Source organism: Dermatophagoides pteronyssinus, unplaced genomic scaffold (assembly GCF_027571235.1).
Source record: "Dermatophagoides pteronyssinus isolate colony J.1.1.1.1 unplaced genomic scaffold, Derpt_VIB-CSIC_2022.12 sq0042, whole genome shotgun sequence".
NCBI classification, from domain to species: domain Eukaryota; kingdom Metazoa; phylum Arthropoda; class Arachnida; order Sarcoptiformes; family Pyroglyphidae; genus Dermatophagoides; species Dermatophagoides pteronyssinus.
In genome coordinates, this window is record NW_027461565.1 from 157,467 (window position 1) to 172,949 (window position 15,483).

The 15,483-nt window shown below is 30.0% G+C and overlaps 2 protein-coding genes across 2 annotated transcripts; both read left to right on the forward strand.

The window, feature by feature from the left end:
- The first annotated feature begins 5,789 nt into the window (after positions 1–5,789).
- LOC113793150 (zinc finger SWIM domain-containing protein 4-like) lies at positions 5,790–13,195 on the forward strand. Its single transcript, XM_027343136.2, has 7 exons — positions 5,790–7,447; positions 9,176–9,452; positions 9,514–9,647; positions 9,707–9,996; positions 10,058–10,637; positions 10,696–11,509; positions 11,581–13,195. The coding sequence occupies exons 1-7, from the start codon at positions 6,208–6,210 to the stop codon at positions 12,926–12,928; spliced, it is 4,683 nt and encodes a 1,560-aa protein (XP_027198937.2). The 5' UTR covers positions 5,790–6,207; the 3' UTR covers positions 12,929–13,195.
- A 475-nt stretch (positions 13,196–13,670) lies between these two features.
- Positions 13,671–14,896, forward strand: LOC113792736 (uncharacterized). Its single transcript, XM_027342665.2, has 3 exons — positions 13,671–13,850; positions 13,910–14,027; positions 14,093–14,896. Exons 1-3 carry the CDS (start codon positions 13,808–13,810, stop codon positions 14,637–14,639), a joined length of 708 nt encoding a protein of 235 aa, XP_027198466.2. The 5' UTR covers positions 13,671–13,807; the 3' UTR covers positions 14,640–14,896.
- The last annotated feature ends 587 nt before the right edge of the window (positions 14,897–15,483 follow it).

Below are 15,483 nucleotides of genomic sequence, written 5' to 3' on the forward strand. Positions count from 1 at the left end.
ATATAATTATTATCACCCGATAAAAAAGGTGAAAAACTTTTGGTTTCTTACAAAATTTTTTCATTAATTTATCAAAAAAAATGGATGTTTAGAAGAAGAAAAAGACAAAAAATGGGAGTTGTTTCATTAGAAAATGCGATTCAAATTCAATTGAATTGAATTGAATTGAATTGAATCGAATCCGTTTGTTTTTGTTTTGGTTTTTTTTTGTTGTTGTTATGATAGTATACTGCTGTTCACAATGTTGATGTTTGTATCCTCATCATCATCAACATCAACAATAACAAACAACAACAACATTAAAACTGGGTGGTGGTGGTGGTGGTGGTAATAATCATGATGCAGATGATGATGATGATGACGAAATCCATAAACATTATCCACACGAGCAGTGGCATTTAAAATATCATTTAGGGCCAGGAACAGCAGATTTTTTTTTCTTCATTAAATTATATTGGAATACTAAAAGAGTGCACTTGTCCCTCATTTTTTTTGTTTCATCAATGAATTCGTTGTAGTAGCATCATTACTTTTATCATGTTATTCTGTTCTGTTCATTGCATATATAGCTTTTGCTATCCTGTATACCGTTCGTTTACTTATTTTTTTTCGTCATTCATTTCATTCATAACAATGCGAAAGTCAATGTCGAATTGATGCGTCATAATGGTAAATGTCTATATGCACGTGCTACCATCATTATGTGTGCACGTGTATATTTGATGTTCCAAATATTAATGCTACTACTACGTTCCAAATTACAATCCAATGTAGGATTCTCTTTAAACCAAAAACCAGTTTTTCTGTTTGTATACAATAAATTCATTGAAACATTACGCCCTCTATATATCCCATAATAATCTATGTAGATTTCGTTTTCACTTGTTGATTTTATTTGATTTTATCAATTGGATGATAAAGTAGAATTTAGTTCAAATTTAAAACAAAAGATGGCATTTCAATTTCCTATTACAGAAAAAAAAATTACAGAATTTAAAATTCAAAAATTCATTAAATGATTTTTGTGCAAAATCGGGTTCAGCTGTTATGCTTGCGCTTATACGATAATCTAATTCAAATTTTTCATTAGTAAACATCAACTAAACCACGCAACAACAGCAACAACAAAAAAAACATTTGAACCAAATGGAACACACACCCGTATACACATCGTATTTGTAAATGCTACTTCCAAACACTGGCCATCATCTATTGTTATTTGTTGTTTGTTGTTCTATGATCCAATGATGATAATAATCATTATTAAAAAAAATACCCAACTTTTTTTTTGCAAAACATTCAACATCTAATGAAGCATGCATGTGTATTATTCTAGCAAAACGAAGGGCTAGAAAATTGAATAAAATTTTCGTCATTTAAATAGACGAAAATAAAGATGCAAAAAAAAAAACTTTATTCTGTAAGGGTATGTTTTGCGTGTGTGGGTAATAATGAAATGTTGTAATGAAAATACCATAGACATATATAGAGATATGGGGAAAACACACACACAAACACTAAAACACACAGGATCTATACACAAAACACATTAAATAATAATGGCCGCACCCAGACCAACGAGTCAACTGAAGAAGAAGAGGAAGAAATTTTTATTATCATTTTTTTCCATCTATCTTGGTTGAAAAAATTTCAAAGAATGATCAATGTATCTTATTTTTAATTTATTTGAATATTTATGGATGGAGAACATATATTTTGATTACCGGAGGATATGATGTTCTCCGGTGATGATAATAATAATAATCCTACTGTATTGAATTGAAAATTAATATAAATATTTTAAAAAAATTGTAAACATTGAGTTGATGGGGAGGAAACAACTAGTTCTAGAGGTCAACTTTGAATAAACTATTATTATTATTATGGGGAGGAAATAAAACTTAGTTCGAATGAGACCCAATAGGGTAGAATTAGCTGTTTTTTTTCTAGTCAAAGGAAATGGATTGAGTAAGAAGCGAAAAATGAAAACAAAAAAAAATTCTGGCTGAATTGACAAAAAAAACATGAGTGAAAATGAAAATGAATTTCCAAGTATGATTATTCAACATTTTTTTCCTTAAGATTTTTTTTTTTTTGATTGTCATTATTGTTATGAGAAAATCAACTCGAATAGTTTAAAGAATTTCATTCTTTTCTATTTCGACTCTAACCATCATCATCATTATTATCATTATTATCGAATCGAATCTTTGATGTGTATACCATAAACAAATCGAATTCTAAAGAAAAGGTGGCGGTGGTGGTGGTGATGGCAGTATTTCAAATCATTATCATCATCGTTTATTTTCATGTAGAAAAGGAAATGAAAACTGGTCTTCATCGTTTTTTCTTATTATCATCATGATCAACAAACATTCATTCAAATTGAATGTAAGATAATGATGATAATAATAATAATGGTGATTCAACTTGATGTGTGATGTGAGAATCAAGTGAATTGAGAATTTCTTTTCTACAAAAAAAAAGAAAGAAAAAAACCTCCCCAGCTCTGCAGCTGTTTTGGTTGAATTTTAATTTTCAGTCTAAAATTCTTCATTCTTCAATGGTGATATGTATTGTGTGTGTGTATGTTTGTCTTGATGAAATTCTACTACCGGCAATTTTTCCATTTGTTTGTATGGACGTTTGTTGTCGTACGACAATATTGTTAAATTTTTCACGCACGCATGGTCATTGTTATTATAATCTTTTTTTTTTTGTTGTTGTTGATGATGATGATTGGTGATGGAAACGACGAACTTTTTTTCTGATGATAATGATGATCATCATCATTATAATGGTAGTGGTACATCGATATTTAAATTCTGATTCTATCTGTAGTTTTTTTTCAAAAAAAAAAAAAAAAGTTTCATATTACATAATAGGCAAAAGCAGGAAAGAAAAAAATTCAATGATAATGATAATAAATAAACATGATTAACAAACTAGATCGATCAGAAAGATTTTTTTTTATAGAGGGGGAGGGGAGAAAAACCTGGAAACATCCGGAGCTTATGACACTTTCAGTCAAATTTAATGAATTTTTTTTTCTTCTTTCTGAATAAGTAATGAGAAAAGAATGTCCCCCCCCGAATAAATGGATAATAATTCTTCTTTTTTGTTGTTGTTGCTGTTGTTATTGTTGCAAATCAATTTTATTGTGAAAAAAAAGATTTTTAAAATTCTTTCCATGATTCACACAAACATTAAAAATTCCTATTATGTTTTGTTGAATGACATTCAAGTATGTGCTTTTTTCGTTTCGTTTTGTTTTGTTTGTTTTTTTTTCTGCAGAATTTCTGAAATGTTAAACTCATTTGTCAATAACACCCATGATGGAATAAAAACAAACAAACAAACAAACAAAATTCTGTTTGTTTAGGTGTGTGTGTGTTGGTGATTAATACCGGATGAGATAGGACAATAAAATGAAATGAAAAAAGAAAATCCGTTTTGAAAAAATAAAATTATAGGGGTTATAAGAATCGGTAAATATCAGAATATAGTGGTGGTGGTGGGGAAGGGGGAAGTAGTAAAAGTTGGACCAAAAAAACAGAGAATATTTTTTTTTTTTTGGTTCGGTCGAAACCATTATTATCCAATGATGATCGAATGAATGACATGTTGTGTGTTTGACTGACTGTTGTATATACAAACATCGTCTGTTCAAAGTTTTTTTTTTCATCAAATTGAATAAAAATGATTTCTGTTCCATTACAATTCAATTGGATTAAATGTCGTCATCATCATTATCAATGAAAGATTGACATGCGCATATTAATTATTCTTTAATTCTTACCACTACTATATGAAGGAGGAGGAGGAGATAAATTCTTTGAAAAAAAATCAACTTTCATCAAAACCACTATCATTTAATTTAGAATTTGTCACGTGTCTTGGTTATATTCTATGCTACTACCGATTTTTTTCTTGGATCGAATATTATCATATTAATGTTTTCACAATATTACCTTGGCCTAACATTTTTGGTCGATACCAAACAATATATTTAGATCAACCAAAAAAAAAAAAACGAAAAGAGATAAGATTTTTTAACAAACATGGATAGGGATCATTTTTTTTAAAAATCGTTATCATCATTTTTCATTGCTACTACCATAAAGTGAAAGTAAATTTTTTTGTTTTCTGGTTTCCCGTCTTCTTCTTTTTCCTCCTCCTCTTGTGTATACTCTTCATCATCATCATCATCTTGTTTGTTTTTTCCTCTACGATAATTCCGATCGGGGATCGTCTTATATTCATCGTGTTCCACTTGTGTACATTTTAATAGCTATACACACAGAAAATAGACGATTTTATTGTTGTTGTTGTTGTTGGCGGAGAAAGTTTACTTTTCTTTTTTTTTCAAAATGGGAGGAGGATGAGGAATAAAAAAAAGTGAATGAATTGTAATTTTCTTTTTTTCTTTTTTTCTTTTTTGAAGATAATACCGAAACTCTGTGTTTATGTTTGTGTGTGAACAGGCGAGAATTACAATGAGACAGATACACACACAGAGAGGGAGAGAGAGAAATAGAAAAAGATAGATAAGATTTTTTTTTGTTGTTGTTGGTGCCATTGCACTGATCGACTATGTGTGACAAACACACACACACACACATACAGAGAGATCACTGAGATTCAATTCAAATCGTCTGTGGAAATGTGGAATTGAATATTGGTTTTATTATGAAATGATCAATCGAATCGGCAGTTTTGTTGTTGTTGTTGTTATGTTGTTGGCTGATTGATTCACAATTGTGTGGTTTTTTTTCGTTGTTTGTTGTATCGGAATGGATGACTGATTATCATCAAATTGTTTTGTTTTTCTTCTCACTGTATAATATATATGGTGTCAAAAACGACAATTTTTTTCCAAAGAAAACAATCTTCTTACATCATGCAATAATACTCTTGATATACTTTGACATTTGAACAAAAAAGAAAGTGAAAAAAACTTGATTCGAAATGAAATTTTTTTCTTTAAATCTTCTTACAAATCAATTCTCATTCATCATCAACATCATCATTTTCAAGCAATAATAATCAATTTCTTTGTGTGTGTTTGTGTCTTTATAGACTAAAATTCATCATTTTAAATCATTGATTATCGATTTTTTGAAAGTTTTCGGATTGAATCATAAATTTTTTTTTTTAAGATTTCCAGAATCGCGTTCGAATTCGAATTTTGTTTTTCTACCCCCGCCTCTCTGCTCATCTGCTGATCTCATCATTCGAATTCGAATTTTTTTTTATTATGGTGTGATGGTGGGAGTTTTTTTCCCTCCTAACATCATCATTCTTTCATCCCAAAAAAAAACTTACTTAAATAACCAACTAACTCAATCTGTGTTTTTATTTATGTGGATTGCAAAAATAATTTTTTTTTATAATGTTGCCAATCTTGATGTAATTGTAGATGCAATTTTTTTGTTTTGGTTTTTTTTTCTGGTAGCGGTTGATTTTTTTTTTTTGAACATCATCATCATTGATTCCAGTGAATTTTTTTGTTTTGTTTTGTTTTGGAATCATCAAAGTTTCTGTAATGAATCGAATTTTTTTCAATTATAAATCAATCAATTGGTATAATTTTTTTCGATAAAAATCTTCATGTGATCAATGAATAATAAATCATTTGATTTGATTTGATTTGATTGATGTAATTCAATTGCATAGTTTTATAGCAATAATAATAATAATCTACGCCTCTGTAATATACTCATCTGCCTGTTTTCAATTGGCTGTAATAATAATAATAATAACATCGATTTTGTCCGAAATTTTTGTTGAAGAAAATGCGTAGCAATAAAAAAAATTGATTCTAAACCGAAAATCAAACAAATGTAATTGTAAAATCATATTTCAATGTGATTATATATCATAATAATAATAATGATTATTGATTGAAAACAAAAGAAAATTTATCTTCTATTTTTTTTTGATTTTGAAATTCGTTGTTGCTTCGAATGATTCATGTTAACCAGAAAGGCAAACAAAACAAAATGAATGAATAAAGATTCTCAGTAAAAATCTTCCATCTTGATTGCAAGAAATAAATTCTTCCATTTCAATAATTGTCTTCGAAAAATAATTTTTTGTTTTTGTTTCTCTGTGTGCATTTGTCTTAAATATTCGAATTTTTTTCATAATGATAATGAATTATTGATCAACGGTTTAAAAAAAGAAAAGAAAATTGATGTAATCATTATGTCGTCTTCTTCATCATCATCATCGAAAGATGATCCATCCTCATCATCATCATCAAAACGTTTATGTATTGAAGATGATAATAATAATAATGTTATTGTTGCTGCTGATCAATTTGATTCCAATACTAATAATGATAATAAACCAAATTCTTCCAATTCCAGTAAACATTATTTGATAAAAACAAACAACAATAATAATGATGAAGAAAATTTCGAATCAAAACGAAAGTCCGTATTATCATCATCATCATCGATTAATAAAAATGATGATCAACCATCAACAAGTAGCTCATCATCATTATCATCGATTTCGCATTCGAATCGAGATTGCTCAAAACAATCGAATCAATTTCGCAAATCACGTACATCATCATCATCATCATCAATTTCGACATCGCTTTTAAATCGTTTAATACCTCCAAATATAGCTCACGGAAGATGCCTTTATTATCCAGGTGCCTATTCATCGCATGGCCAATTATCAAATCAATATCAAACAAGACGACAATGTTCACAGATTTATTGTTGCCGCTGTCATCAATTTCAAGCACCTATACCATCATCATCCTCATCATCGCAATCACATCAATCATCATCACCAATGCAACAGCCAAATAAAGAATGGACAATCAGACTGCGGAATCAAAATTCAAGTGGTCATCATTCGACAGTTGGAAGATCGTCAAGAATACCATCGGATTTAACTGCCATTCCATCATCATCATCATCATCAGCAATTACTACCGGAACAGATCTAATAAATCCAAATTCATTAGTTGGTCAAAAATCTTCATATGAACCAGAATCATTATTAGAGATTGCTGCACGTTTTGTAGCTGAATATATACCATATGAATATATTGAACAACAATATAGTTGTATACCTGAACCTGTACAAAAACGAATAATATTCTGGTCATTTCCACGTGATGAACGTTATATTCGTCTTTATTCATCAATATCATCAATTTTCAAACAAGATTTTAATCTAGCAAATTATACTAATGGTACAACTACTGCTGCTGCTGTAGGCACATCATCATCATCAAATTTGTCGATGAATATTCCATCATCCCCATCATTATTATGGGATTTGGTAGGAAATCCGATAACAACAGCAACAACAACAACTACAACAACAGCTAGCCATCATGATCATGAATGGGAATCTAGATCAACATTTAATAAAGGATTACATTTACTTTGTTCGGGAACTGTTCGCCAAGTTATGCAAATTGGTAAGCAATTTTTTTGAGAAAATTTGTTTGAAAAAAATTATCTTTTTTCTATACTATGGTGTATTAGTGTCATTTAATTTAAGTCCATTTTTTTTGTCGAAAATCGTTGCATAGAGTTAAATACACCATCTATCTACTCAAATGATATAGCCATTGTTCATTAGAGCGCAGCGTACAATAACGACAACAACGGCTGTTGCAAATAATTTCCATTCAAAATTTATGTTTGTTTGAATGGAATTTTTTTTGTTGTTGTTGCCACTGTAGAAAATTGCCACTAAACTAAACTAACGACTAATTCATATTGTGAAAGATCGGCCGATCAACCGACCAACCAAAACGACCTGCAAACCAAGAAAAAAAAGGAAAAGTACGAGAAAATCACCTGAAGCGTTCTTTTTCTGGAAATTATTATTACACTTAGTTGCTTGCGGGAACGTGCAATTTTTTTTGGCCTAGGTCACCGACATTTTCGAAAAAAAAGAGCACAAAACTGGGCAGACATTGGCCGTCAATCAATTTTTTTTTTTTTTTGTTGCTACCATTCCCTCAACACACATGTGTTCTCGATAGTCATGGTAAATTGTGAATAATTTTTTCCAGAAGAACAAATACCATTGATAGGTAGTCTGGTAGTGTTTCTTTTGTTCCATAAAATATTTACACAGTTTTTTTTATGAATTTGTTTGCTGAAAATATTATGGATCACCATTCAATTGATAATAATTTATCATAACTAAATAGTCAGGAAAAATTTTCAGGTTTGGTCCAGAAATAAAAGGTCGGTGACATATACACTCATTCATTCAGGTGTTCAACGGTTGGTCAATAAAAATTGGATAGAATTTCTTTTTCTTGAATGAATTGATTAGATGAATTATCTATAGAATTGATGGATATCTAGTGATAAAGAGAGAGAGAAGGAAAAAGAACTTGACCTTCGAGCCAGATGAAGCTTGATGATAGTCATGAAAACTTTCATTATAATCACAATATGCCTTGTCATTTTTTTTTGCTTTGAAAAGTTATTTCATTCAATCTTAATGTTGTATTTGATTATTGATCACAAGTGGGTTAGGATTTTTGATGTGAATGTCACGACTTAAAATGTTCATATATTTCTATGGGTAGTGGACTAAGCTTATTTGTGTGTGTCTGTGTATATTAAGGATAGAATATCGATCATCTTTATTTTCTGATCCTTTTCATTTTCAATGATAATTTTGCATAGTAATTCTTTAGAAAAACACAAGGTAACATTTGATTTTTATAAGGAAAAAAATGCAAAAAATTCTTTCTCAAAATTCATGATAATCATATTTGATTATTATTAGTCAATCAAGTTGGTTCTTTTAAATTGAAAAAAAACTAAAAGATTGCATTTTATTGTATTTTTATTTGAAAAAAAATTCAAACAAATAGAAAAAACAAACATTTTTTTTATTATTCGAAATACAATCATAAAAAAAGTTATTTGAATTAAACAGTAGTGGGAAATCAAATGAATGAATGGATGGTATTCTTTAAATAAATTCATTCATCATAATCCATACTTGAGATTTCAATTTTGTTATTTATTGTTCATCATAGATGAAAAATATTTTGTTTGTTTGCTGCAATAGATTTTGTTATTATCTCAAATATAAATAAAAAGATAATTTTAGAATTTCAATTTAAAAAAAAACTTTATTTTTGTTCATTGAAAAAAACTTTTTTTTTGGACCACAGGTTTCAATCTAACCGGTATAGTAATCGATCTTCAAAATAATAAACAATCACATTCATCCGCACAATCATCCGGTTCATTTCATTCAACGATTTCACCATATTTATCTTCATCGGCCATTCAATCATCATCATCATCTTCAGAGGCAAATTTTTCGAAACTATTTCAAGGTGATCGAATTGGAAACTATCCATATAATAATCATAATATATTGGATTCAAGTTCTACATATCGAAAGGCAAATTTTAACGGTTGTTTAGTATCAATTACATTCGATAGGTAATTATTATTATTATTATTTTGATTAATTAATGATTTTCATGCTATTCTTCATCTATAGATGTAAGATAACATCAGCAACTTGTACATGTACACCACGTGTTGTTCATTTATTCTGGTGCGAACATGTAGTCGCACTGGCATTGTATAGAATACATAAACCATTTTCATTTGATCTCCGTATTCCAATTTCCGGTAAGCTAAATCAGCTAATCCCCAATAATATAAATAATAATAATTATTATTATCATTAGAAACTTTACTCGATCTGGATCGACAGCAATTACAAAAATTGGTGCAATATTTAATAGCCGAACATCATGTGCAAATATTACCAACAGTACAAAGACTTACCGATGAATTAAGTCAAAAACAAGCACCAATCAATTTAATACATGGTGCACCTGATCCTACAGCCGGTGCTTGTGTCTATGGACCACACGATTGGTATCTGAATGAGGAAAGAACAGCTTCACAAATTAGAGATCTGGTCAAATATGTTAGCATATCGGAATCGAATAAAATCATTCTTCTTTTCTATAAGGTAAAAATTTGATGATTCTATTAAACGGTTGTATTTAATTTTCTTTCAATTCGAAAAACAGGTCATTGAAATGCTCAAGATTAAAGATTCGAATGGATCACGATTCTTGCGTATCATAACCGAACAATTCCTTTATTCTTATTCTCATTATCTTAAACCGGAAGATGCATTTGATCAAATGTATTTTGATCCATTTATTTTTCTATGGGATCATTTGACCAATCTTTGGACTTTTATTGTGGCCGATCCATCGCTACCTCCATTAAAACGTGTAGAATGGCGTGAAATGTTTCGCCATTGGTCTCATATCTCAAATTGTCCCCGTGAAGATACATATTTCAATCTGAATGTACAAACCACACATGATACACCACATCGTTGTTCATCTTCATCAGATAATGAACCTATGGCTCATTGTAGTAAACATGAAAGAAGATTGATTGTCAATGCTTCCAGGAATGGTCACAATGTTCCATTTCGAAAACGTCGAATTTTAGAGAGAGCATTGGATGCTTCTTACATCACTTGGGATGATGAGCATCTACAATTGATTCTCCGTCAAGATGGGCCCGTTGATGGAAAATCTCGTCAATTTTATTATTCAGAAGATTTCGACAAAGATGGTTTCCCTATTTGGTCAGGTATGAACATAATTATTTTTTTCGAAGATGAAGCTTATAATTATTTAATTTTAATTAGAACATTTGCCTACGGCTTGTGTACGAGTTGCCTCATTAAGAGTGAATGGTCGTTTACAAGAAGCACTTCGTCTTTCAATGGCCATTGTTCGTTTGTTCCGTCATCGACAGCATATTCAAGAACAAGAAAATATAGGTCTTATTCATGTTGTTCAATCATCCGATTCATGGATCGGTAATCCATTGGATCCGATCGGAATTCTCTTTGATACATTAGCCGAAGCTTCGGTTACTAGTGATTCGAGATCATACGATGCTCATTATGCTTTGATTGGCTATGATAAAAAAATCGATATGGGTATATTTAGCCGAAACGTTCTGGTCGATGTGTTTGTTATGTATAATGAAGTGAATGGGTTAGTCGATAAAGATGGAAATATGGCATCCAATGTTAATGATAATAATGACTCCAACAATGAAAAACTCAAATTCAATCATGTCAAAGTTCCCGGTTCAACACAATATTGGGATACATATCTGAATGCAGCCGTATACATTGCATTGGTTGGATTATCTCAAATTCGTCGATCACCCGATCTTGAAAGTCAACGTGACCGTAGTTATCGTCAAGAAGAACGATTAATACGAAAATTATTAGATATAAAATTGGATTCATTTCTAATATCTACCGTACAGAAAAAGGCACGTTATTTAATCGAATACGGTATTCTTAGTGATATGGTAACTGGTGAACATAGACAACTGTTTGTGCCATCGGACATTGTTCAAATACCCGGTCTTGTGCGCTACATGTTTGGTGCTCTTCTACCTACCCATCCCGATTTATCTTATGATATTGGTCTTCGATCTCTAAGGTATGTCGTAGAAATATTATGTTGCAGAAAAAATGAGCAGAAATTTCATTCACAAAACTTTTTATATCTAGATTTTTCGCATTCAAAGATGAACATCAATCGTCCTCGGAAGCTGATCAACTGCCAGTACGATCAAATTTTTTCGATATGTATTTGGATGTACAATCACTTTTGGCCCGTACAATGTTATTCGCTGCTCGTAATGATTACGCACAATTACTTCTTATATTTGAAACTATCAAAACATATGTCATTGATCCACATTATTTAAACAAGTTGGCTCAAGATATATTTAATTTTAGTTCGAATGGTAATCGTCAAGAATATCTTCTACGTATCGCTTATCAATTCGGACTTCATCTTGCCAAAATAACACTGAATGATCAAACAAATGATAGTTGTCGTAAGAATACTATTCACTGGTTAGTAACTTGCGCTACCGAAATTGGTTATGATAAAATTGTTTATCTAATGAGAAATTGGAAAGAATATTTCAGTCCATCCGAAGCAGTTCGTCAGGTAGCATCGGCAGTATTGGCACAAAATTTCAATTCCCGTCTATGTGTTCGTGATCATATAATGCGTTCAGAAGAACTAGCAAGTACAGCACGAAAATTAGCAGTCGAATGTGCGATGCGCGATCCATCTAGTTGTGCATTAAATGCATTATCATTATGCGAAAAAGATCAATATGCATTCGATACGATTGCCAAAGTAGTCGAAACGGCTGCCTCATTAAATCAGATTGGATCGCATAAATTGTTTTCGATCGCACGATATCTTGAACATCAAGGTGCTTCCGAACGTGCTTGTAAGATTGCATTATTAGCTGCCAATCAAGTAACCATACCACTGACAGCTGATTCGCATCATTCAATCAATGATCTCCAATGGGCCTGTAGTTTGGCACAATGTCTTGGCACTGAAGAACTTAATAAACTTGTAGATATTTTGATAAAAAATGTACGATGTGCACCGGTTTTAGCTGATATGATTCGTCGTTGTACACTACCTCATCCGGTTCTGCCAAAACCTGTAATGATAGGCCAAAATAATATTCGTTCTAATAATATAAATTTAAGCTATGTTTCTGATTCATCAAATATTGTCATGGAACATCTAAGTATAGAAGAACGAATGCGACGACGACAATTTCAAACATATCCATTGGATCGGCCACCATTATGCAATCTACTTTATGCAGCTGTAAAAGCCTATATCGAAGCTGTAATGCGACGATTAGAACATATCAGTCCACGGCATTATGGTGATTTTATTGAATTTTTAACAAGAGCACAAGAAACAATAATATTGGCACCGGATGGTAAAAATGAATTTGTCAAACTACTTGAAAAAATTAAAACACTTTATAAAGGAAAGAAAAAATTGATGTGTCTAGTCAGAGAACGATTCAATTAATAAATTAAATGAAACTTTTTCGTCATTTTTAAATCTGGGTATTCAAAAATCTTACATTGCCAATCTCCATCACATATGAACGGGATAACATCATTGTCTTCATTCATCTTTAGGATTTTTAAAATATAATAATAATAATAATAATCATCATTTAGATTGATAACAATATTCTCATATATTTATATCTCAGCTTTTTTTAAAAAAAATATGATAATTTCACTGGTTCGGGAAATTGAAACTAAAATAAACAAATTTAAATAATTTTCAGGCTTCCTTTGTTCTTCTCACTTAATAATATTTGATATTTTTTTTTGAAATTTGTATAATTTTTTTTTCTAATAAAATGATGTGAATTACGGATATGAAATTGAAATTGTTATTATGATGATATAGATGGCGCCAGAAAAGTCACTCGAAAATTTGACGCGGTTATTCTTTTCTTTCTTTTTTGTTGTTGATATTATTGCATCAGGAAATGGACATTGGAAATGATTTTGATCGATATTTATAAGATAAATTGCGAATATGAAGAACCAAAAAAAAGAAGAAAAAAATCGATATCAATTTTAAATTTGCTTATTCAATGTTTATAAAATGATGATTAATTTTGATATAATGAATATAATTCAAGGTTCAAAAGTTTTTTTTAATTATTATCATCAAATATGATTGTGCTATCATCACCACTACCATCGTTTATCATTGAAAAACAAATTTTCCCAATATAAAATAATGATAAACATTTCAAGTGATTCATATGTATTGTTCGTTTTATTTTTTGCAAACTCAAAATAAAAATCACAAGACTTTTGGACATTTGTTGAGCACAGCGATTATTGAATTTGTGAAAAAAAATTTCCATCATTACAAACTACGAAGATGATTATTAAAATTTCGTTTTGCTTAATATTATTAAGCACAGGTATGTAAATTAGCGAATTTCATTTTATTTTATTGTCATAATTTCTTTTTTACGTATAGTTGCTTATGGACAAAATGAAACTTGTGATCGAGTATTGGATTCAATGATCGATAGCTGTAAAGCTATTCGAACAACTCTTATTTCATTGGATAGTTTGGATCCAAAAGTTGCTTGTTGGTAAGTATTTTATTTTCATCCATACAAAAAAATTTGCTAACATTTTTTTTTGCATTTGTTTACAGTAAAAATGCACGTTATGATTTATGCGTTCAAGGTGTAAAGGCTTATATAACGGTTGCAAGATCAACAAGAATTTGTCAAGAATCACATTATGAAGAAAAATTGAATGGATTAGAATCAAATATAGCTATGCAAGCTGTAAAAAAATTATGTGAAAATTTTGATTCAAAAACATGTATCACTGATACTGTTAGTAATGCATGGAATTCAATTAGTGAAACACTTAATCCAACAAATCTATCTGAAACAATCAGTAAAAATTTTAATGGTGCAATGAGTTCAATAGGTAATTTTATGAAAAATTTTGGTAATCAAGCACAAAATGTTGGTAGCGATGCATCATCCAAATTAAGTGAATTATTTACACAACAACAATCAAATAATGAATATTCGATTGCAACACCAGATCAACAACAACAACAACCGTTACCATCATCATCATCCATTAATTCATTGACAAATTCTATATCAAAATTTTTCCAACAAATTACACAACCAGTTGATATTGTTAACAAACAAGATGAAAAAAAGGATGGTCGTCGTCGATGATGATTTCGAAGAAACAATCAATTCATTTTTTACCCTTCTCCAAAAAAAAAAAAGATAAAATTTTAAATTTAGAATTCACTTAGTTTGATAAGATTTTTTTTCTCCCCAAACAAAAAAAAAAATATTCACTTATATTTTGCTTTTTTCACCAAAATTTTGCTTAATAAACGAAAAAAAAATCGATAATCTTTTATTTTTATTTTAATAAAAAAAAATTAAATCTGTAATTGAATAAAATGATGATGTTAATCAACGGATTTTATGCAAAAAAAAATCAATGAATTAAGACAAAAAACAAAATCTTATTTCATTTAATAATCATATTACTATTACATTTATGTATCAGATTCACGGGAATCGGAGAAAAAAAAAGCCGAAACTAAAATCGGTAATTTTATCCATATTCGTTATCTACTCGTCATTATTTCACTTGAAATTTGTTCCATTAAAGCGTGTACATATATAGAATTTTTTCGGAAACAAAAACATGAAAGAAAAAAGTCGAGTTTCTGAATATCGTTGTTTGTCTCAACTGTATTATATGCCATTTGTTTTATATTCTTGTGTTGTTTCTTCACAATTTGAATGGAATGGAATGAATGAATAAAAATGATTATCAAACGACAATTGTTGGCACAATATATATTTCATTCATTCATTTGATCAAATTAGATAAAGGCAACCGTATCCGTAATTATCCATTTTATTATATACACACACAAAAAAAATTGACAACAACATTCAGCCCCAACCTTTATAGATGAATAAATGAACCGAAAAAAAAGAAAATTCGATGAAAGACGAACAAAAATTCTAAGGTGGAGAATATATATTGGAAGAAAAC

What these genes read in the sequence shown, in the direction of transcription:
- LOC113793150 (XM_027343136.2), top strand. Translation starts at nt 6,208, where the DNA reads ATGTCGTCTTCTTCATCATCATCATCGAAAGATGATCCATCCTCATCA. An exon ending in TCTCCGTATTCCAATTTCCG is followed by an intron (nt 9,648 to 9,706) that starts GTAAGCTAAATC and finishes TATTATCATTAG; the next exon opens with AAACTTTACTCGATCTGGAT. An exon ending in TGGTTTCCCTATTTGGTCAG is followed by an intron (nt 10,638 to 10,695) that starts GTATGAACATAA and finishes AATTTTAATTAG; the next exon opens with AACATTTGCCTACGGCTTGT.
- LOC113792736 (XM_027342665.2), top strand. Translation starts at nt 13,808, where the DNA reads ATGATTATTAAAATTTCGTTTTGCTTAATATTATTAAGCACAG. An exon ending in CTTAATATTATTAAGCACAG is followed by an intron (nt 13,851 to 13,909) that starts GTATGTAAATTA and finishes TTTTACGTATAG; the next exon opens with TTGCTTATGGACAAAATGAA. An exon ending in GATCCAAAAGTTGCTTGTTG is followed by an intron (nt 14,028 to 14,092) that starts GTAAGTATTTTA and finishes ATTTGTTTACAG; the next exon opens with TAAAAATGCACGTTATGATT.